At 35.8% G+C, this 24395-nt stretch overlaps 1 protein-coding gene across 1 annotated transcript; it reads right to left on the bottom strand.

The window, feature by feature from the left end:
* Positions 1-553: 553 nt before the first annotated feature.
* Positions 554-21746, bottom strand: LOC120344681 (protein mono-ADP-ribosyltransferase PARP4-like). The gene is made up of 9 exons (XM_078112559.1): positions 20489-21746; positions 20181-20260; positions 11944-12049; positions 11503-11580; positions 10377-10507; positions 10159-10241; positions 3921-9868; positions 1077-3569; positions 554-634 (listed from the first exon to the last, which is right to left on the bottom strand). Exons 1-8 carry the CDS (start codon positions 20507-20509, stop codon positions 3030-3032), a joined length of 6987 nt encoding a protein of 2328 aa, XP_077968685.1. The 5' UTR covers positions 20510-21746; the 3' UTR covers positions 554-634; positions 1077-3029.
* Between the last annotated feature and the right edge of the window lie 2649 nt (positions 21747-24395).

The raw sequence follows: 24395 nt of genomic DNA, 5'->3' as shown, positions 1-24395 counted from the left end.
TCTGTTCTGCAGAGATCCAGTACTATCCAGTACTAGATTTTTCCTAAACAACAACAAAGAGTATATTCAAGTTGGTTTTAGAGTGCTTTCGATATTATAGTATCACCTATCAGATAGCCATGTGGAGGGATATGCTAACCAATGATAAATAATAATCGGCAAATTTGTGATGCTAATAATATAGGAAAATTATTTTTTCAGTTCAAAACACAAGTGCAACTTTAAGGTTATTATAACCATGTTTCAAATTACGGTAGGTTTAGAAATGTGTCGTCACAGCTTTCAGCATACACTAAAATCACAAAACAAACCAGAATGATATGACACATTCACTATAATAATTCTTATAGTTTTAGTTGTAAAATATCCATTTTGCGATCGAATATTAATAGGAAATTGACGAGATTAGGTATTAAAATATATCCTAAACCCTTCAAATGATTTTGTATCTTACTATAACTTGAAAACATTGACACGGTAATGGCCCCACAATTTCAATACACTCAATCAAAAAAAAATTTAGAGCTTGATTTTCTTGGGGATATCAGACTCACATTTTTTCACTACAAGACTTCAATCTGCAATTGCTCTTCTTCAGTTTATGACAAATATGCTTACTTTTCACTTCAAAGTCCTGTAAAACAAACAATTCACATATTAAGGATAAGATTTATTTATTTATCCCGGGAGAGAAAAACCAATAAGATAGCTTAATCACAGTGAAACACGGCCTCTCGTCCGGTTACCAGTCCATGTCGAGTATGGGATCACATGAACCGCAGTCCATGTCGTGTATGGGATCCCGTGAACCAGAAGGAATCCAGCAATCCTCTCTTACATAATTTTTCCCCACAGGATTCGAACCTGCAAACCTGGGTTCACAGGGTAATCAGTGGTGCGGTAACGAGCGTAAATTTAACGCATAGCTCAATGCGCCACACTGCTGAGCATTTACTCAAGAAATTCGGATTATAAATTAAAAATTATATAATTAAAAAGATGCAACATAATTGCTATCAATGAAACATAAGAAAACTAGTTTTCAAACATTTAAAGACAAAGACTTTATACTTAACCTCTAATCTATTTATTCCCATGATGTAGGCAGTAGTTTATATCTTGGCTAATATTAATCCACAAAGTAAGGCCATGCAAGATCGGGTTACTATATCAGATAGCTAATATTCCATAAATAGTCAAACTCCATAATACCTTCCTGATATATTATTATTTTACATAAAAATCTGAATATAACAAATAGGTTCAGCAATTAGAATATACAAGAATCATCATTTAATATCCCCCGCAAATATCAGGAAAAAAAATTTTTAAATACCACAAACATGATTCAGAGATAGCCAACTCAGGTGGAGTTATTTTTCTAATGAAATAATTTGTTGGTCAACTTGATGGAAGAATGCAGACTTTCAAATAATATCAAAGTATATTACCAACAATTGGAACTTGATTACAGACAAAACAACATGGATAAAATATTTTAATAGTAATAGATACTAATTAAATCACAACAAGAAATATATTAAGTAATAACATTAAATTTTGTTTTTCATAAACATAATGATAGAAAGTTTATGACTGAGCAGTTTAATACTCAATTAGCAAAGAATACCTCAACTTCCCAAACAACAGTATAAACTACAGCATACAGAAACTTTTATATAATATATGATACAAATAATATTTCACAAAGAACACAAGAATAATATAATTCAACATTTCCGGAACTTGACTATAGAATCATCAAGAGAAAGAGAACTGTATACAAAAACAGAGGAATAGAAGTGATATGTGAATATCTTAAAGAAAGAGAATAGAAATGGATTTAAAAACCTGTAGAATAACATGGTATTCTCTTGGCTAATAATAAAATTAAAAGTGAAAAATTATCAAAGCGCAGAAATGAACAATAACTGAATAGCAATTGAGTAATACAAAATGACTTATAGTCTAATAACACTATCACCAATTAAGAATTAAATCAATATCAAACGTGAAAATCAAAACTGTACATTGTTACTGATCTCAAAAAAGTTAATACTCTTTAGCAGACATTAACAAAATCACTGACCACAGAAAAATATTAGAAACTGACCCAAAGAATAGTTTGAGAGAATAGAAACTATAGTTGTAAGATTTCTTCTGCCATAAGCAATAAATAGAATGTAGGTCAACATTTTTTACTCACTGTATTTTGTGTTTACATATTTGTTAGAATATATCAAATATTTTGAAAAATAGATTATTCTCAAAAATGACAATAGTCATCTGTATATAACAAAAGGAACCAATGCTCACATATATGGACACAAAGGCCAAGTAATACAAGTATGATATCTTTAGCAGTACCGATACATACACTTCCGGACTTTAACTGACAACCAGAAAGGGGAACTGCCACAGGGTGCACAATTTTTCATTTTGATGACAGCATTACACAAAAATTCATGGGGCCCACAGAAATTCTTAATTGAATAAAAGTAATAGCTTTCTAGCAACAAATACAATTTTTAACCACTGAAAATTTCAAAGCAATTGGTCCATTTGAAGAGAAAAGCGAAATTTTCATGAGAAACAAGAAAACAACAACATACGGTAATACCAAAACGATCCATAGGTCTTCGTGACCATGAACGATTTCAGATACTTAGAAAGTATCCCCAGGTTCATAAATACTAAAACTTGATCACCAAATTTTGTCCTCTTTGATTGTGTTCTACTTTGATTTGAGATAACTTGTATAAAATGAAATATGAGTTTATAGACTCGACATTGCAAATACAATAGACAAAATAACATAGATATAGAACAAAGATGTATAGATAAAGTTCACAACAAAATCATCTTTACAATTGTAAGTATTCAATCTATGTGTATGAAAATCAGCGCAAATAAACTTCAAAATCTAAATTATTTTTAAAAGCATGATTTCTATATTTGGGAATGTGTATTACTCAAAACCTACTAGAGCAGATACATTTGAATACATTGAAAATTCCACTCCACTTAATCTAACCAGAGATAGAATTGAGCACAGCCTCAGACACTTTGACAATCACTGCATTTGCAGCCATTTCCCAAGATGATCCTAACTCTAGCCGTTCATATAAAAATGGTTGCTTCGCATCAGCTAATTTCAACCAGTTTTCAGCATCTTTTATCATGTCATACACTTTACTTGATTCATTAATAAATTTAAGAATTTTTATGATAATCGCTGTATACAGCATATCTAACACTGTGGACAAAACTTTGCTACCAAAAGATAGCGCACCAGCAGAAATGACTATTTCTCGATAAATTTTCAATAGTTTAACTTCAATTTCAGAAAACTCTTCAGACATGATGGCTTCATTGCTAGGAAATTTCCAAAAGCCATCTGGACTTAATCCAGATTTGAAAATTTCCATTAGTTCACTAACTGTGAGGTTAAGGAGTTTCATCATAGCTTTAACCATTTTCCACTCATATTCCGTGCATTCAGAATCATCATCCCATGCAGCACTGATGGATCCGCTAGACTGTTCTAATTCGTCATCCTCGTCCTCAATCTGTTGATAAAATGTGAATTACCAATTTTATGCACTTTCAGCATTACTTCATAAATGTGGATGGCTTTACTCATCAATAAATCGATTTGTATAGAAATAAGAATGAACAAACAAATAATGAAATGAACACTCAATATGAAGTGTTTTTTGTGTCAAAAAACAAAGCTAAATTTACATTTCTTCAACCCATTCAACAAATTATTGCAAATAGTACAGACATTTCATAAAATATTAAATTCCTGGCATATTGTCTGCGTTAGTTCAGGCAGATAGATATAATTGGGAAGTAACACGGCAGGTCTAGATATATTCATCGGTAATCAAGTAAAATAGTTCATAAAAATAACTTACCATAACCAGGTCATAATGTTGATTTAACAATATTATATCTTCATACATATCAGATGAACTTTCAGAGTTTAATGTAGATGTATCTGTCTGAACACATTCAAGTGAATCAAACATAACTTCACAACTTTGAGAAGACCTTGTAAGAACTACTGGTGGGTTTCTTCTTTTTCCACTGGTCTTTAATTGTTGTGACTTAAGATCCTCCAAGCTCTCATAAATATCCTGTGGTTCATGTGAATTGTCAAATTTAGATCTTCCACCAAAAATTTGTTTGGTTTCAATATCTTGAGATTGTTCGGATTTTCTGGATAATAGATTTTTCGTTTTTGGTAACAAATATGAATCCTCACACTCTTCATAAAAATTACTTCTAGCAACCTCAGAAGAATGATGATATGATGGTTTAGTGTCAAAACTATCATCTGAAGTGAGTTCAGCATTTGATACCATGCACGCAGCTTGTGTAGGTAGTGGGGTGTTTGATTGCCTGGAAGTGGACGAATATCCAAATGAAGCAACTGACCGCATTGAATTTCGCGATGCAAAAGACCTGGCCAAACCAAATGAAAAACCTGCTGCTGATTGGACTGAAGATTGCGATGGAACTAGTGGGTCAGTCATCGAAAGAAATGAAGAAGTTATATTGCTTAAATGATATTGAGGTGGTATGGCAGATTCAGTTTGATACTGTTGCGATATTGGAGTGGCTGATACAAATCCAGAACTTCGCAATTGTGGTAGGATGACAGATCTAAATTTTGGAAGCGGTGGTTGTGGAGGACTTGATCCAAAACAAGATGATTGTGGTGGTGATGGTGGAAAGGCAGATCCAGGTGGTGTAGGTGCCCGTGGTGGGGGAACATCTAATCCAACTAGAGATGATTTTGGTGGTAGTGGTGGCGGAGGTGGTCGTGGTGGGGGAACAGATGATCCAAATAGAGATGATTTTGGTGGTAGTGGTGGCGGAGGTGGTCGTGGTGGGGGAACAGATGATCCAAATAGAGATGATTTTGGTGGTTGTCGATGTGGTGATGGGGGAAAGGCAGATCCAGGTGGTTGTGGTGGGGGAACAGATGATCCAAATAGAGCTGATTTTGGTGGTAGTGGTGGTGGTAATGGTGGAAAGTCAGATCCAGGTGGCGGAGGTGGTCGTGGTGGGGGAACAGATGATCCAAATAGAGATGATTTTGGTGGTTGTTGATGTCGTGATGGTGGAAAGACAGATCCAGGTGGCGGAGGTGGTTGTGGTGGGGGAACAGATGATCCAAATAGAGATGATTTTGGTGGTAGTGGAAAGTCATATCCAGGTGGTGGAGGTGGCGGAACAGATGATCCAAATAGAAGTGATTGCTGTGGTGATAATGGTGAAATACCTGATCCAGGTAGTAGTTGTGGTGGTGGAATTGCTGATCCAAATACAGATGGTTTCGGTGGTAATGGTGGTGGTAATGGTGTAAAGTCAGATCCAGGTGGTGGATGTGGCGGAGGACCAGATGATGCAAAGAGAAAAGATTGCTGTGGTGGTAATGGTGAAATACCTGATCTTGCTGATCCAAATAGAGATGAATTTGCTGGTATTGGTGTTAGATGTGGTGGAACAGCTTGTAGAGGCCTAGGTAGTGATGATGGTGGGGTGGCTATTGAAAATGGGCATAATTTGGGCTTGTACCTTTTTTTCTTTTTGTGAGGTTTATTTATAAACTTCAATTCTCTGATCAAGACTTTCAATGCCAAAGAAACATCCTTATAACTCTTATCATCACAACAACAAACATCATGAAACTCTTCCCAAAAAAGAGGAAAATCTCTAAAACATTCTCCCACAGTTTCATAAAAATGACAGATTTCAGTGTATCCTCCAATGGCAAGTGGCTGAAAAATTTCAGGAATAGATTGGAGATGGACTGAACAGTGTTCAGGAAAACAGCTACTAAAAATATCCAACAAATTATGTCTGGGCGATGAATTGTCAAATTTAGCGATCGTGTTCATCACTTCAAAATTCAGTGATTTATCAGTTTTCAACAACATGGTTTTCAAATCAAGCCATGCATCAAGTTGATCGCTGTTCACATCCAATTTACATAACGTCGCACATATTCGTAACTTCCTCAGTGGATCTTTTTCTTCCAATGTGCTATGCAATGCTTTTGCTTCCAGAGCTAAATCCCGAGATTGCAGTATAGAACTTGATTGAATTTGCAAAGACTTCTTCAGTAGTTCATCCACATTTTCTTCCACAGATTTCTCTTCAGCCCCCCATGTTACTTCAGAAATGATATCAATGAAAGATTCATCAACAAGATTAGATAGAGATGGTCCACATGTTATGCTTAAATCTTCTCCAGGTTTTCTTTCCTCAATAGCTACAAAGCTTGTATATTTTGAAACAACTGAGTATTTCATACTCATTGAAATAATAATTGACTTTCTTTCCTCTTTCAACATCTGATCACACAAAGCATCATCAGCAAGTCTACCACAGTCATGTTCCTTGAACACAGCTTTTGCTGCAAGTCTGTGCAATGTCATTCCAGTAATTTTTGATAATCCGTTCGCATTTACCATTGTAGAGAACTCTTTTCCATTAATATTAGCACAAAGAGTTGCTTTCAGACAGTTTGGAACATAACTGTATGCGACAAGTTGAGATCCACTGAACACACATTTTACTTTTTCTGGAACCTGCAAAACAGTTGAATCTTGAAAACCATCGGATTTGTTATCATAGTTGCACCAATCAATATGTACATCAGTTAATGCAGGTTGTTTAGCATTGAATAGTTGATTGCTTAATTGTCTTTTCCATGTCCTCTTTGACGAAGATAAGAATTGTTCATGAGACCCTCCAGTTAATATAGATAAACTCTGTAGAGTGTGGTTATCTGGTGAATTTCCAACAGCAAATGTAAAAATTCTTGTTTGACAATGACTGGTTTTTGAAATTTCCTTACAAAGCCTGAAAAGTCTTTCCTCTTCAGACAAATGACCATCAGAAAAGAGGAATATATTATGTAACTCATTATTGTATGAATTATTTTGAAGTAGGAAGACTGAATTAAGAATGTAAAAAAGATCAGATCCTCCAAAAGATGGTTTACAACATGTAATAAAATCTTTTGCTTGTTTTTTAGAAGTAGTTGAAACATTTTCAAATCCAATGAACACCTCTTCGAAATATGACCCAAATGAGATGACATTAAAATCACATTGATCTGGCAAATTTTCGATAAGCAATGAACATAAATGCTTAGAATGACATGCAGCAGATCCTTTCATGGAATTCGACATATCCAACATTACTGTGCAATTGAAATTCTCTACTGCATCGAATTCAAATTCAGGAAAAAAAGTCACCATTGCCACTTGATCTTTGCTTTCTTCATTTTCCTTTTCAATCCAAATACGAGGAACATGAATTTCAGCTACTTTGATCAGCAAACGAAAATTGTTTCCATCCAGGTTAATTGACTTTTGCAGTTTTACACAAGCCTTTGTAGATGTCTTTTTCATTACAATTTTATGAGTAGGTGAAGTGATATCGAGAATATCAAACGGCATATCAATTGATATTATAACTGAAGATTTTTTCTCATTTGAAACAGAAGTTGATTCCGTAACTTCTTGAGTAGCAGAACTTGAAAGCAACACAGATTTTTCCTCCCATTGAGCAATGCTTCCTGGTAATGTAAATAAAACATTACTGTCAGGTTCGTTAGTAGTTTCGAGCTCAGCAACATAACTAATTTTAATGATTACGCGAGCTGCAGGAGGAATGTTACCAACACTAACAGAAAATACATTAGATTTCTCTTCATCCATCAAATAAGCTCCATGACCTTCGCTTACTGCTTTTTTATATTCCTTGTGGGCTTGTTCTTTCTCTTTAACTTCTCCTATTACATGTTTGTCATTTATAAAAGCTTCAAATCCACATACAGCAGCGTTTTCAGTGAGAGGAAAAACATATTTTGCTTCAACAGTTTTATTGGTTGTATTGATGTACGACTGAAAAATAGTGACTTCTGACACCAAATCAATAACTTTTGCTCTGATATGAACTTCCTCTAATATTGCAGAAATATCTTTTGATTCCATGATCAGGCCATATCTAACTTCCTCAACTTTTGGTTCAAAATTCTCACGCTCAGCAGCAATTTCAGCGGTAGTGTTCTTATTCATCTTAAAACTTAAAGGTATCACTACTTTGTCATGATTAACCAAACTATCATCATCAATTGTGAATTCAATGATGTAGCACATCCTCTGTTGATTTTTGTTATACACTGCATATTCTGAAGCATCAGATTTAACTGCATCTGTGGCATGCGTGCGTTTCACACTATCGTGACCCACTGGTGCAGCCAATAAATGGGCCATAGGTTCCTTTGTGTTGAATACTTTTCCCAGTGCTACTTCACTAACAAGCATTATTCTGGAACCTCGACTTTGGCTTCGTGCGGTAAATTTTGAAGACATCCAAAATGAATCTGAGAAATAAATTCCAGCGCCAAGGTTTCCTTCATCACTCCTTGAGACTCCATACTCACTAGACAGTGTGAGTGGCAACATTAAACCTCTCGATAAAATACCAACAAAATTATGAGGGTGGGATGCATGAAATAGAAGTTTAGTATTGCCAATATCTGATTTAAACTGCGAGTTTTCAACAGAGCGACTGACTCTGAATATATTTTGCAATTTGTATGTTTTTCCATCGATGTCAGGAAGTGTGTCTTTGATGAGTTTATATTCTTTTTCTTTTGGGTCAATCCACATTATAGCACACTTCAATGCGGTGTATTGTGATAAAGAATCATTACAGTCCTTAGAAAACCAAGAAGTCTCATTCACTAAAGTGATGTCTTTTAAAAGCTGACATAATTCTCTTTTCTTTGCAATTTTTTGAATGCTGTCAATTGGTTCTTTTTTATCATCTGTCTGTGGAATAAAGTGGTAAAATTTGTCAGATAAAGCTGATTTGAAATCTTTCTCTTTGATGGACTTTTCTATTTGCATCAGAACAATCAATGCATTTCTGACTTGTTCAACATCAATACCATATGGCCCGACACCAAATGTCATCATTATTTCGTCTAGCGAATCCAGCCAAATAGTTTTGACTAATCGTGCGACTTCAGGATGGAGAATTCCTGATGAAATTTTCATTTCCGTTAAAACAAGGTTGAGTGAAGGTGAAACAATATCAGAGAATTGATCCTTTGAAATTCCAATAGCTCGTTTCATTCCATCATCAAGGAACTGTGTTACAAGTTTTTCATAACACTGGACTAACTCAAATGAATTATTTAATGGATACACGTGATGAGTTGAGCAAGTGCTAATATTGTTATATGAAACCATGACTCTATACATCTTTTGATTATTCTGATTTGCAGTTATACCAACCTGTGCTTCAACACAACACATTTCATTAATTTCACCATTCTCTTCAAAACTTTTTGTTAAAATCGAAAATTTGGGAACTTCATATTTATTTGGAAAACAAGGACAGTCACCAGATTCTAATTTATATTGTACAATTTTTCCAAGGTCCAATTTTTTAGAAACAAACTTTTTTACATTGATGGGTTGTGATGATATTTTTCCCAACGAAAAATTGTGAATTGTATCAGTCTGCGGAGCAAAATCCATGAAATCGACAAGTTGATTCTTCCCTACACATTCTGTGAGAAATTCTTCACTAACAATAGGTACGCCAAATGCAACTGCTTTGCGAATTTTATATGAATGCATAGATTGGGCAATCAATTCCTTGCAAAGAACTATAAAATCAGTATTACTGGTCAATATGTATGAGATTTGTCCTCCATGACTTGTTATCTGTTCACGTAAAGTCTTCTTTGTTTCAAATGATGCATCTCCAAGTTCAAGGGCGAATTGAAGTTTATCAAATATATTTTTCTTCTTTGGAACTCTTTCATTTTCTGACAATACAAAATCAAACTTGTTTGGTGAACAATATTAAATTGAAAATGTTCCAATTAATAGAAGTGCAAGAAGCATAGAGACTATGAGTGAATTTTTAATTTTGACATGAGATAAAAAGTATATCTCTATTCACCAAACATCAGCTGTGCTACAATATACAATGATAATTGAAGTGTTATGAAGTATACCCAATTCCCAATTTTATCTTGGCAATATAAAATATATATATATTATCATTGGGATGAAAATACAGCAATAAAATAGTTCATTTAAACCCATTGCCTACCATTCACATTGGCAATCTTCTCATGATTTACAGCAGACGAATGCGCTTGTTTCAGTATGTCATACCAATGCTTTTCTTGATTCCTTGAAGCAAAGACAAGGTTATGGCTCAAATAGAAACAAACTACACTTACCAACTGATAACAGCTAAATGTTAACAAATAGTAACACATACGAGGAATTTAAAAACCAACAATACAACAACAATTAAAGACTCACATGTCAAAATCCTTTGATAAATCCTCAAAGACAAAAATAGTCAAATTTGATAAAGTTAACTTGAAATCATATTTCAATGATTGAGAACATTTGCCCTTATTGATTGACATGATATCCGTCAAAAGAATTTTCTGTGAGAAGAAAAATCGATGGACATAAATGAGGTATGGTACTGAGTTTCAAATTTCATTGAATGTTATTAATTGAATGACGTAAAAAATGACGTAAAAAATTGCTTATATAAAGCCGGATTGAACCACAGAATGGTCTTATAATTGCACTACGATTATTAATTAACAATCGCCATCACCTCCACAGAATAGCTGACTTTTTTAAAGTACAAAATCACTCAGAGCGCATTATAAGTTATGTCTTATACAGATAGGTACATGATCCCTGCCCAATGATTATTAAATTGTCGAGAACTAGCATTTCGAGTTAGAAAAACTATACACAGCATTCCTGAGTGGTATTGAGTCAAAGGAAGATAAGACAGAAACTTGGAACAATTTATAATAATTATTGTAAAACCAACGGAATCATAGAAAAACATATTCATTCACTTGCAGTAAATTTTCATAACCACTAGTAGAATACCTAACACAGTTTGGGTATTAATGTTATACAATTCCTTAAACAACTTCAAGACAGCATAAAATTTAATGATCACATGTAGTAACACAATAAAGCCATTGTCAGATTATTGCCAGATGAATTTTTTTGTCATTTCATTCCATGAGGTAAATATTATGGCCTGCTTCATCCTCTTATTCTCTGCTTCAACCCACTTAGATTGGTTCCCAAGTTGTCTATTACTTTGTTTATGGTCTGTATATTTTGATTGACACTGAATCATCACATGTCTGATATGTTGCCTAACACTTCCTTCCTTATGAGCACTCATTTAACGCCCCAGCAATTCTGCTTTTCTATATGAGATAACACAATGAATACATTGATTGCTTCAGCTAATTACCATGATTTTTTTATGCGGTATCTTCTTATAAATAAAAAAAGCAAAATAAAAGAAATTATGAAATTGATAAGACATGAATCATGATAGATAATTTAAACAACTTCAATGTTGGATATGGTAGACAAAATTGCTTATAGAACTATTTATTACCTTGAAAAATAGTGATTCACTTTCAGTCAAGAAAAGTGTGACATAGTCATCATCTATACACCAGAAGTGTCGCCTTATCTGGCATGCAAAGAAATAATATATCATACAATCTGATAATTTAAGCAGTAATAAAAATTGCAGTACTTAAAGCTATTATCATCTTTGAAATTCAAATTCAATGGTGAATGATAGCATTTCAAATATTTAAAATAGGATAAGATATGAAAAATAACCAGAAACTTCCTGCATATACAATTATCCGTACAATGTTATATATTGAAGCAATTATTATTCACAACAGTGAACTATGGCTTTTAAAAATGCCCATACAAATATTTAGACCCATGAATATGTCTCAAATCTGCCAATCCTGATAAAAAATTCAACATTGAACTGTTATCCCATGTCTAGAATCAAGGTCTTAAAGTTTCGGCAACCAACCTTCGCATCCTTGTCAGTGAAATGTTGAAGCCATCTTTTATTGGGGACAATAACTTTTTTCTTGTTTTCTATGTTTTTCTGAAGGCTTTTGTTTACCAACTTATTCCTAAAATATATCAAAGATTGAACCATTTTTTCCAAACCAAATTTGAACCAAATTCAACTCGTATAACTGGTGTAATGTAACGATGTACTAGAACAGTGGTTCCCAACTGCCGGTACGTGAAGCTTCTTTGGGGCAGCTTTGCTGGGGCAGAGTCTCAAATGAGTCCGGGCCACATCAGGTTTTCCACAATAAAAGCTGAGCAACTCGTTTAAATTGTATTCCTTGTGCACAGCAACTTCAATTGTGCAGATAAAACATGTCAGGATGCTCATACGCTCAACAAAGAAATATTGCATTTCCCAGTTTTTTGAAATTGTCTGTGCTCATCACCAACCTTTCTGTTTACTGAAACTTAACTTCCAACGACACGTTTAGGGATGTGCAATATTATAAAATTCTATCTTGTATTAACTGTTGCGCTGATGTTTCAATCAAGCATTTAGCCGATGGACAGTGATGTTTCGGCACATGGGAAACATGGTTACACTGTATTAGGATAAATGTAAGCGTTAGTGATTGTGACATCAAAAATCATGGAACACTGTTTTTAAATTGTTTCAGGCGGTCCCGCGATCGAATATCAGGGCTACAGGTATGGTACTGTTAGGTTACCGCACCGCATATTCCTTTCAGCGGATAGATGATGAAATATTTTGTTTTGCTATACGTGAAAGTTTCCATTTTTCGGCCACAGTTTTTATATCTCCTCGCGGAACACCAAAAAATGAAAGGGTTATATTGATAAAGAAAAACGGTGCAATGTAGCGGTTCCCAATGGTTTCGCCGTGGGGACTTGCAAATGCGCGACAAACTTTCAGCATTTCAAAGTAAAACCAGGTAGAGCAGGGGCGGACACCCGGGGGGGCGAGGGGGGGCAGTCGCCCCCCCAATAATTTCGCAAAAACACATGTTGTTCCCGCCTTACAAAATTACCATTTCCGAAAAGTGCGATAGTCAAACGCAATTAAACGGTTAATAGTTACCGATATTATAACTGTTTTCTTACAATAATGTGGATCAGGGCGCCTTCGGAGCACCTCACATTTTCGTGAAAAATGCGCGCCAGCACGGGTCATACTCCGTCTTCAAACGCACCGCCGATCACGCGCCACGGTTTTGCACAACTAATTCATTTTGTACAATTTAAAATGATTTTCTCATTGTCAAAATCTTTCAATAGTGTTATTGTTGGCACTTGCGAGAGAAATGAAAGAGGCAAACTGTGTTTCATTACAACAATTAATTATTATCGCTAAAAAATTAACTAGATCTAAAGTTGTTATAAACAATTTTCACCGCTGGACGTATCTTTTCACGTTATTGATTTCGTGCAAGGCCCAGCATAATTCGCGGGCAAAGAACAAAGCATTAACTATGTCGAAAAGTTGAAAAGCGGCAATATAAAATACTAAAAATAAAACTGTGAATAATATAAGTTTTGTTGACACCAATAATGGCAATTCTACTAGTCAAATGATAATTCCTTGGTAAAATTTCGGAAAAAAATTCGCACAATAGCTCGTTACCTTGTTTTGCATTTATAATTTTACGTAACCAAAACAACAACAAATTTTTTTAATTTTTTTTTAAGAAAGTTGTGTTGCCAGTAAATCACTATCAAAGCATTTATGCATTTGTAAACATTGTAAAAAAATTTGGACGCTACTTTGGTATGCGTCATTAAACTCCTTTTGTACATGATACCACTTGCTCAATGTGTGATCTCAAAAAAAAATTCAGAGAATTCTGTTCCTAACCCGAACCCTGTCATTGTTAGGTTAACGAGATTGCATACCAAAATTTATCCTTCCAGAAATTCAGATTTTATTTTATTCCTATATAACAGGGGTCACCAAACTTTTTCGACCGTGGGCCGGGTATGACTCAAACTATGTTGAAATGGGCCGGACAAATATTTTTGTTAATGCAATACAATAAATTCACAAAAATTGGGGAATCCATTCAATTTATTCAACAATATATCGCCGGATGAGAACAGAAGGGGCCTAAGTCACATTTTTGCAAAATTCACTTTTTTCAATATTTTGGGGTTTTGAGCCATGCTCTACAAGATGGTGGTCTTGAAATCCTGAATTTCTCAATAATAAAAATTTTAGCTGGACTTAGGAATGCTATAATCATAGAGGTGTTGAGAACAGAACAGGCCTATGTCCAATATGCTGGACTTAGGCCCTTTCAGTCCCACATATTTACTGTCAAAATGAACATAGGCCCATTCTATGGCAAAGTTTAGAATCAAGTAGTCCCAAAGAACATGAAAAAATAAATATGATTGTCCTGATTGGCTGAAACAAATTATTCATTGTGATGAAGACAACTGATAAAGCATATTGCAGTTATACTTATGAGCATGTGCTACAGGAAACAGGTTACTAGAGGTAGCTTACCCTGGAAAGTTAGATATTAAATGGGATAAGAGCCTTGGTATATTGAATAGCAGGCTTTAAGTATAACTGCATAATAATTTAAAGATTATAAATATTAAATTGTGTGCTATTTAGTAGTCTTGTATGTATTAAATTGTGTTCTACTTAATAATCTTGTATGTTTAACTTTTCCCAAAGCTATATACAATTTATCAGTGAAGCAATGTTAGGTCCTGAATCTGAATTCCCCTGTGGCACACGAAGTTGGGATAGCACTGAGAGTCAGATTCTGCAAACAGGAAAAGAAGTTTATCTCCCTGCTACATATTTCGATAATGAACAGCGTGAATACAGTAATAGTTTACCATATAAAGATAAGACGCTGTTAAAAGGAGTGATAGTTTGCGTCTACTCCAACACTGTTCGAGTCAAATTTTTTATTGACAATCAAACAACTTCAGTTCCAAAAAATGCTTTAAAACTTGATATCGGTGATGAGGAAAAAGATTTTGTCCTTGTTGAAGCTCAAAATTCTCAAAACGAAGACCAGGAAGAAAATTTATCAGATGAATCTTTTGAATATTATAATGATGATTCAGATAAAGATCCAACTTATAATTATGAGAAGGAAAAGTCTCAGTCTATGCCATGTTATTGGACGGCTCAAAACAATGAATCTGACAGTGATAAATCAAATTCCACAGTACAGCACCAGGTTGACATTTCAGTCGTCGAAAGTGAAGAAGTAATTCTATGCTATGAAAGATATCCCATATTCAAAGCAAAGTGTAGAAGTGTTCACTGTGAGGATAGACAAGGAAGTTTTTTTATAACTAAAGTGTTCCAAACTGCGATCCATTGGCCATATTTTAACCTTGTAGAACACAAGGAAGGTACTGCCATCACATGGAATCTGTGTGACATAAATAAGCTTTGTGACCAAACAGAAAATCAGGTTAATGAACAGTGTTCAACAGACTGGATAACACCTACTCCTTTGACAGAAAGAAAAAGAAAAAGAAATATCTCCAAGTGGCAGAGAAATATTAGGAAGGAAGCTCGAATGCATGGACAGTCTTACCAATACAGAACAAAAAATAAAGAAATTAGATTGATGCCTAAAAGAGAAATAAAGAAAACATGTTCTAGTTCATGTAAAAAAAAGTGCAATGAAATATTTTCTGCCAAGGACAGAGAAGTTTTATTTGAAAATTATTGGAAATTAGATAACATATTGTCAAAAAGAATTTATATTACGAAAATGATTGAAAAATGCAAAATTAAAAGAAGCAGATTGAGACCAGATATTGAAGTCAGACGCAAAAAAAGAGATGTTAGTTTCAAATATTTTCTTCAGAAGGAAAGTGGAGATCAGTTTGAGGTTTGTCAGACATTTTTCCTCACAACTCTTGATGTTTCAAGAAAACAAGTTAGAACAGCATTATCAAAAGAATTTATTGGAAGTGTTGAAAATGATATGCGTGGTATAACTGTACCCCATAACAGATTTGATCCAAAAAAAGTGGAAAAGGTAATTGAACATATTTGTATGTTTAAGACAGTTCAAAGTCACTATGTTCGAAAGGAGTCTAAATATCAATATTTGCCTCAAATAACATTGAGAATCCCTTGAAATACGAAGCTTACTTGTCCATTTTTCATGATAATTTTAATATAAAATTTCATCAACCCAAAAAGGATCGATGTGACATATGTGATGCATGGGACAATACAAAAGATTCATTGAGAACTACCGAAATAGTAAAATCAAAGGCAGAACATGATCAAGAAAAGAACTTGAGCAGGGTGTTCAAAGCACAAATAAAAGAAAAAGCACAAGACAATAGCCATATTCAAGCATCAGCATTTGACTTTCAAAAAACACTCCTGGCACCTGCAGGAGAGAGTTCCTCATTTTACTATAGCATGAGACTGCGAAACTACAACTTCACAGTTTCGGACATCTCGTCTTTTAAAGAAGTTCATTGTTACTTGTGGAATGAGGAAGAAGCAAAAAAGGGTTCAAATGAGGTGGCGTCTGCACTGTTGCTCTACTTGAAGTTTTTACAAAAAAAGGGTGTGAAGAGTGTGTACCTTTTTTGTGACAGATGCGCAGGACAAAATTGCAACCGCATGGTATACATCATGCTATCCCTTGCCCTTAATTGGTTTGGATTTTCAGATATAACGTTAAGCTTTTTTGTTACAGGGCATAGCCAAAACGAGAATGACTGTGCACATTCTCTTATCGAAAAAGAGTCAAAACGGCTGCATACCTTTACCACCGATCAGTGGGAATCTGTCATCGTACAAGCATTGACTAAAGGGAATAAAAATAGAAATATAACTATGACTAGAATGTCCCATAGTGATATCCTGGATTTCAAATTTGGAGAAAAACTCACCATGTTTCAAGACGTTTACAAATCAAACCTAAAAGTGAATGGATCAAAGATCAAATGGTCTAAGATCATGCAGGCCAAGTTTTCTGGTGAAAAACCTGATAAGTTTTTCTTCAAGTACCTTTATGCAGAAGAAGAATATCAGGAAGTTTCATTCATAAAAAAAGTGAGGTTGAGTCGAAGAATTTCAGGAACCCTGGATATGTTACCCAGGATGAATGAAATGAGGCGAAGCTACAAAAAAAAACCGGGAATTACAATGGAAAAATATGGTGCCTTAATGAAGCTGTGTAAAAAAAATCTCATTCCACCGCAATACCATACGTTCTACGAGAGTCTCACCATTCAAAATGATGAAACAGATGAATCAGACAGTGATGATGAATCTTCCTCTATTTAGATCGATTCACCAGTTTTAAAGACACAGGGTTTCAAACCCTTTGAATTGTTTTTTGATTTTTCATATTCAGTTTCTTTTTTATTCCTTTTTTGAAAACTTCACATTCAAAATTGGTCTAATTTTGTAGTTCGTTAGTTGTTCTGTTGTTTTGATTCAATACACAAGACAAAAACAACAACAAGGCTGCTGTAAAACTGAGGCATACTGGCATTAGCAAGCAGAGATATGTTAGGCCAACAGACCTAAGTCACAATTATAGGAATTTGTGTAGTGTATATTGGGCCTAAGAACCAATGGGTGACAGAAAGGGCCTAAGTCCGTCAATTATCACTGAGAACAGAATAGGCCAAATGTCTTTAGGGGGGTAAAAAATGAAAACGAATCGAAGTTGAAGTGCCAAAAGATGTTGATTAAAAAGCTATTATCAGGGACCTTATCCTAGCCAAAGCTCAGATCTTCACTGAGAATACATAACTAGATATTCAACTATGATAAAATTCAAAACTGTTTTTTGCGATTTTCTCAAAACTCAAAAATGTGACTTAGGCCTGTTCTGTTCTCATCCGGCGATATATTTTACATTTCTGAAGACTTGAAAATTAAATTCTATATATATTGCAGAATATGGATCGAGAACATCCTAGGAAAACAAATATACAAAATTTCTATATATAGCCTAGCCCTAGACGACAATCCTGAGTTTAGCTGTTATCAAAACGTTGCACGACTACGGACTGCCTGCTGTAGCATGGAATTCCATGAAATTTCGACATAATTTAGATAAAATAAACAACTATTATCTGGTATTTGATTTTTAATCATTAGGGCACAAATTCCCAACATTCGGAGCTTTTAAAATTACGCCCAAGACATTCGTGGTGCAAATTAATGATATTGTCTATGGACACCAATAAAATTTATGTGGACGTGTGTATTTCTTTCCTAACTTGATACATGATACTTACCAATTTTTATGGAGTTTGTACAATCAGAACATCGTTTTATTTTACCCATAATGAACCACTGTCAAACATATTTACGGTCAAACATCATGCACAACTCCAGCGTTTATTTGCGACGAACTGTCGGGGGTGTCAAGACCGTTGCCAGAAAAAAAAATCCTGAAATAGTCTCAATATTCCATAGATGTGACGCAGATTGAAAGGTTAGTGATTGATATGTGTTTTTTTCATATTTATTACAGTTCTTATCAAAAAAGTTACACAATCCTTAAGAAAAAAATGGCCTGTCGGGCGGTACTAAAATTCCGATATCTCCGTTATTTCTCGACCGCTTTTTTATAAACTGGATATTGTTTTCTTATTTTCACTCAGATCTATCCGCTCGCGCAGTTTTTATTCAAATCGGATGAACTTCATTTTTTTGTAACTTACCTACATGAATCAGTTAAGCAGTACAAAAATTAGTGTGACTTGTGAAATTGGAGCAGTACGCGAGGGATTACAGTACTGTTAGCGCAAAATGCACATTCGAAGTTCATTTTAGCACAAAGATGTAAACAGTTTCGGTGCGTGCATCTTTCGCAGAAAACGTTGCCTCCCGGTAGAGAATTTTAGCCTATTTCGTCACAGCTATTTCTAGACTAATTTTTCATTACTACTATTTAAACTACAACTCCTAAAGAGGCAAATGATGATTGACTTATTTGATTCATACTTAAATTTCCCAAATACAACCAGAAACTAACGAATAACATCGTAAATATATACTACTATAGCATTCAAAATCGCAAAAACAAAGTATTTTTTACAACCACGATTGAAAATCTGTCAGGGTGACGAAAGTGTCTGAGCGGATGCGAAAAGGCCCATTATTACGTCACTTTTTTGCATCTTGCTGATTGGCCAATGTTACGAAATAAATAAGGAAGACCATGCTCGAGAAAACTTTTCTTGGAAAAATATTTGGCCACATTTGTGTGTTATTGCGGGCCGGATAAAATGACGACGCGGGCCGGATCCTGCCGTAGTTTGGTGACCCCTGCTATATAATCTTAAATTCTCACATTATTCAAAACAGTTTGTGTGAGTTTAATGAGAATGAGAAGCCTTGTTTCTAGTGAAAATACTTGTGCACAACAATACAGCAATTTAGCTAGTTTCATTTAAATCTGTAAATGGGGCTCATCACTTTCATCCGAATAATCGAAAGCATAGAGTATGGTAATCAATGCACTACATAGGGCAGGGAAGCTAAATCTAATATTTTAGTGGATTTGAAAATAGTTTTATTAAATATCAAATAATGTGCCTTATAAAACGCGCCTAATGTATGGCTTCCTGCTTCATTGCCTACCCTTAAAACGAGCACCAGCACCACTATTGTTTTATAAACAAATCGCAAATATGATATTGATAACCATAAAAATTACCGACCTTTACTTGCTCTACACCTTTGCACAGTGAATCCACGTGCATGTAACGCAAGGATGCCCTAACCATGACGAGCAACACGACAGCACACAAACAAACAATGGCCATCAACCGTTGGGCCTGTCGCTAGAGAGAGGAACAAAACTGGGGACAACACAAGAACAACAGGGAATTCAAGTTAAACTGTCAACCAATAGAAAATCACACAGCTCAGCGAGCAACAATCAAAAAGTCAACCAAACAACTTCACACCGGCATCCCAGAATTAGAATAGGATAGAATTTACATATTTATCCCAGGACAGAGAAAAGCCGATAATACGGCCTAACCATATGGCAAACCACGGCCTCTCGTCCGGATACCATTCCATGTCGGGTATGGGATTAATTAGTTATTTGTTTTTCGGAAGCATGGACTTGATGGTGGAGGAAGCCGTAACAGACCAGCGGTTAAGTGAACTATCCTACGGCTAACGCTTAGCACGATGAGACACACCGCCGCACCAATTCCGACGATAACGAACAATAGAGCAAAAAGTAAATGACTCACCTATTATTCCTGAGGCATTTTCGATTGGTTGGGGATTTTTTAATTGTTGGAAGAGCTTGAATACTTCTCCCCTCCAATTCCTGAAAAATATGAGATCATTAGCCATTTTTGAAGCTTATAAATTCAAATTTCAAAATTCTATTAACCTAAAGCAAAATTCCATCATGTGTTGCCAATTCAAAAGCTTTAAGCTTTCATTTTTAATGTTGGTTGAATTTGGCTGTACAAATTCGCCAATGAAATGAAGATATAGCCAGATACCCAATATAAAACTCAGCTCACCAACAAAAATCTAAATTTTTACTCACCTTTAATCTATTCAGCCCCATAATGAGCAATACCTATGCTCATAGAAAAATGTAGGGGTGGAATCAGTACCAAACAAAATGAAACATAAAGTTGTATAGTTAGTTATCTGTTTTTAAAATAGAAAGTCACATTTTTTGTTAAAAAGATTTGATCATTTTATCGGCACTGCAATTGCATTTAAATCATTCCATTGTTGTTAGCAGTGTAATGAATATCATTTATAAAATATTTTACAGTATGTAAAATTCAGTATAGTAGTGAATCAGTTGTGATTTTAATAGATGCGAACAAACTGAATGTTATTAGATTATAATTTATAATTCAATCATTTCGTCAAGAGATCATCCCATGTCATTTGAATAATATGATATACTTTGCCTCCTAAATCTTAATCACTTCGATTTTTTTAATATTCTGGAAAGTTTTGAAATAACTTCATTCCTAATCAATTGTTAACCTATAGCAAAATGTTTTCTTTGTCAATTCTTTTTATTCATTTTTTATTGTTTATGTGTGTCATGAGTCAGCATTTACTTCGGAGATGGCCATATTTTTTGTACTGCCCTATTCCACTATTCCCGAACCACCTGCGCAAAACAATACATCATACATTTTGTCATGAACACCAAATGTTTGTATCTATCAAGCATTCATCTAAAAAACTGAACTCGCCAGACTTGTTACTGTGTTTCCATGTAAAACCATTGGTAAGGAACTTGCAGCCAAGCTAGTTCAACCCTGCTTCTACAACTAAATGCATTAAATCAATGCCAACCCAAAAACTGCTAAATACAATGTACGGTAAAAAATGAGTTCCTGTCGAATAATCATGTCATTCTGCCCTGAATCATTTACACCAAATCGGCTGTTCACAATCAGGGCAGGCTTCTGGTAATCTCACAAACGTAACAAGTATCGTAATAATGAATCACCAATATTTCATTGCGAAACCGGTTACCATTCCGAGTCGGGTATGGGATTAGTTATATATTGTTTGTTTCCGGAAGCATGGACTTAACCATCCCTGCATGGGATTCGAACCTGCGAACCCACGCAGAGTAATTAGAGGTGTGGTGGCGAGCGTATTCCTAACGCTTAGCCCGTTGAGCCACACCGCCGCGCCGATATAACTCTTCAATATTTTGATTGGACATCACTAAAAGGCTAAAACATGAAAAGGATGAAGTGGAAAAAAACAGGAAGTTTCAGAGTTCTCAAAGATGATAAATAAAAAAAGAACTGGCATGGTTGAAGTGGCTGACGGCTAACTCGCCATGTAGAATAACTTGCCATGGACCACTCGCCATGCGACGGCGGTTAACGGGTATGCCTGCAACTGCACGAAAGCTCTTCTTGTAATGGGAGATGGAAAGGTGGCTGTTTTTACTTACAACTTCAATAGCTAGGATAAATATATTAAATCAAATGTGTTTGGTTAGAATACTGTGCAAGGGATAACAAAGTGACAAGAAAACGTGCTCATATACCGGTACCGAAAGGCATACCGGTATCGTACGGTACTCGACACGTAAAAGATGTCTCAACGCTAAATATATCATTATATTAATTGATTGTGTGAGCACTAAATCAACAGTATACAATCTAACCTAGTTATTAGTTACAAAGTTTTATTTCGCTACCGGCAGTCTCATTTTATTCTAAACAGCCGTTGGATGCGAGAGAGAGAGAGCTAACTCGCCATGTCTGTTTTCTTTATATTTGTTGATCTACATCGAATGCTGAATACAAAAAAGGGTACTTCTGAAATATGCGCACCAAGATGTCGCAAAACCTGAACCCTAACCTGGTACACAACCTGAGTTCAGTTTGTGCGCCATCTTGGTGCGCATACTTCAGGAGGTCCCAAAAAAGTCCTATGCGCAAAACGATGGCGACAATGCACATTTTTGCATATGTCAATGGTCAATTAATTGGCACAAACAGGATGCGATGAAGATAACAAAAAAAGAAGCCCATTTAATTGTTTATCTACATGGATTTTGACATGTTCAAGCTCGTGTAAGCTTAAAGGTGTATCGTCTATCTATCAGGTCCCATGTAGTTTCGTACCTAATCCACTTCTAGTGGGCGTAGCATAACAATTTTTTGAAATATCAATTCTAACCCTCACCTGACTACGCCATCCAAAAATTACGTCACAGTGACGTAATAGAGCCCTTCAAACTATACGAACTGTTGTCCAAGATGCGCAGACGAGCATCCCAAATCGAATAACTATTTCTCTCGTTTTCTCGTCGCAACAATCCCAATATGAGTGAGATCACTGAGATTAGTCAGTTCTTTATCGTCGGCGCCAATGCCATTTCGGGCGATCGTATGTATATTTAACGTCTTGGATGGCCTAGTCAGGTGAGGGCTAGGATTGATATTTCGAAAAATTATTGCGATACGCTCACTAGAAGTATGTTAGGTACGAAACTGCACGAGACCCTCGTCTATCTATAGTCAGTTGGTTTTTGCGAGCGTACACCTAGACGTGCACCTGCCACAGAATCCAGTCTGGCACATATGGTAATCAGGGGTGCGAACGCTTATCATGATGCGCCACATGGCCGAGCCTTGTATTATCATGAATGTGTAGAGGGTCTTACTACTGACTGAATACAGCGCGAAACACCGCAAAGAGCGCGAAACAGCGCAAAACAGAGGAAAACAGCGCGAAACAGATTGAAACCAGCGCAAAACAGAGGGAAACAGCGCAAAACAGAAGACGCAGTCATTATCACCTCCTGCCACGAAAGAACCACGGCGTCTCTCGCCATGGTTTTATGGCGCTATTTCCGGTATATTTACAAGGTTATGTACCGGATTATAAGTCATCATGCGAAATTTTATCTACCTTTTTGGTGCTCCAGAAGTATGTGCAGCAATATGTCGCACAACCTGAATCCGCTACACACGCGCGCACGCACACACACACACACATACTATTTTCAAGTTGTGCGCCATCTTGGTGCACATACTTCTGGAGGCTCTTTTTACCGGGTCTTACTACTTACTGAATACAGCGCGAAACACCGCAAAGAGCGCAAAACCACGCGAAACAGCGCAAAACAGTGCGAAACAGAAGGAAACCAGCGCAAAACAGAGGGAAACAGCGCAAAACAGGAGACGCAGTCATTACCACTTCCTGCCACGAAAGAACCACGGCGCCTCTCGCCATGGTTTTATGGCGCTATTTCCGGTATATTTACAAGGTTATGTATCGGATTATAGGTCATCATGCGAAATTTTATCTACCTTTTTGGTGCTCCAGAAGTATGTGCAGCAATATGTCGCACAACCTGAATCCGCTACACACACACACACACACATACTATTTTCAAGTTGTGCGCCATCTTGGTGCACATACTTCTGGAGGTCCCTTTTTACCTAACCCTAAAGCCAACCATATCCATATGGAAAATGTTCTAAATGATGGTACCCAAAATGTGTCACCAGCAGGGGCAGACCTGTCATTACAGCATTACTGGCTACATACGTTGGTTTCTGTTTTTGATTTGCTGCCGTGGTACTCCGACTCAAAACAAGGTGCCCCGAACTCATTGCAAATTTTTTTTCTGCTTCACACTGTTTCCCTCTGTTTTGCGCTCTTTCGCGCTGAATTGCGCTGTTTCCCCACTGTTTTGCACTGTTTTGCGCTCTTTGCGGTGTTTCGCGCTGTATTCAGTAAATAGTAAGACCGCTTTTTACCTAACCCTAACCCTAAATCCAACTATATCCATATGGAAAATGTTCTAAATTATGATACCCAAAATGTGTCACCAGCAGGGGCAGACCTGCCATTACTGCATTACAGCATTACTGGCTACAACGTTGGTTTGTGTTTTTAATTTGCTGCCGTGGTACTCCAATTCAAAACAAAGTGCCTCATTGCAAAAAAAT

Source organism: Styela clava, chromosome 5, assembly GCF_964204865.1.
Source record: "Styela clava chromosome 5, kaStyClav1.hap1.2, whole genome shotgun sequence".
NCBI classification, from domain to species: Eukaryota; Metazoa; Chordata; class Ascidiacea; order Stolidobranchia; family Styelidae; genus Styela; species Styela clava.
The sequence above is the reverse complement of the archived record's forward strand: the minus strand, read 5'-3'. Positions and strand labels throughout refer to the sequence as shown.

Bases quoted from the DNA above. Each gene is read 5' to 3' on its own strand.
- LOC120344681 (XM_078112559.1), bottom strand. From the start codon at position 20,509: ATGGGGCTGAATAGATTAAAG. The intron at 12,050-20,180 runs GTGAGTCATTTA...GATATATTTTAG, and splicing joins AAATGCCTCAGGAATAATAG to GAATAAGTTGGTAAACAAAA. The intron at 11,581-11,943 runs GTTGGTTGCCGA...TTTGCATGCCAG, and splicing joins TCACTGACAAGGATGCGAAG to ATAAGGCGACACTTCTGGTG.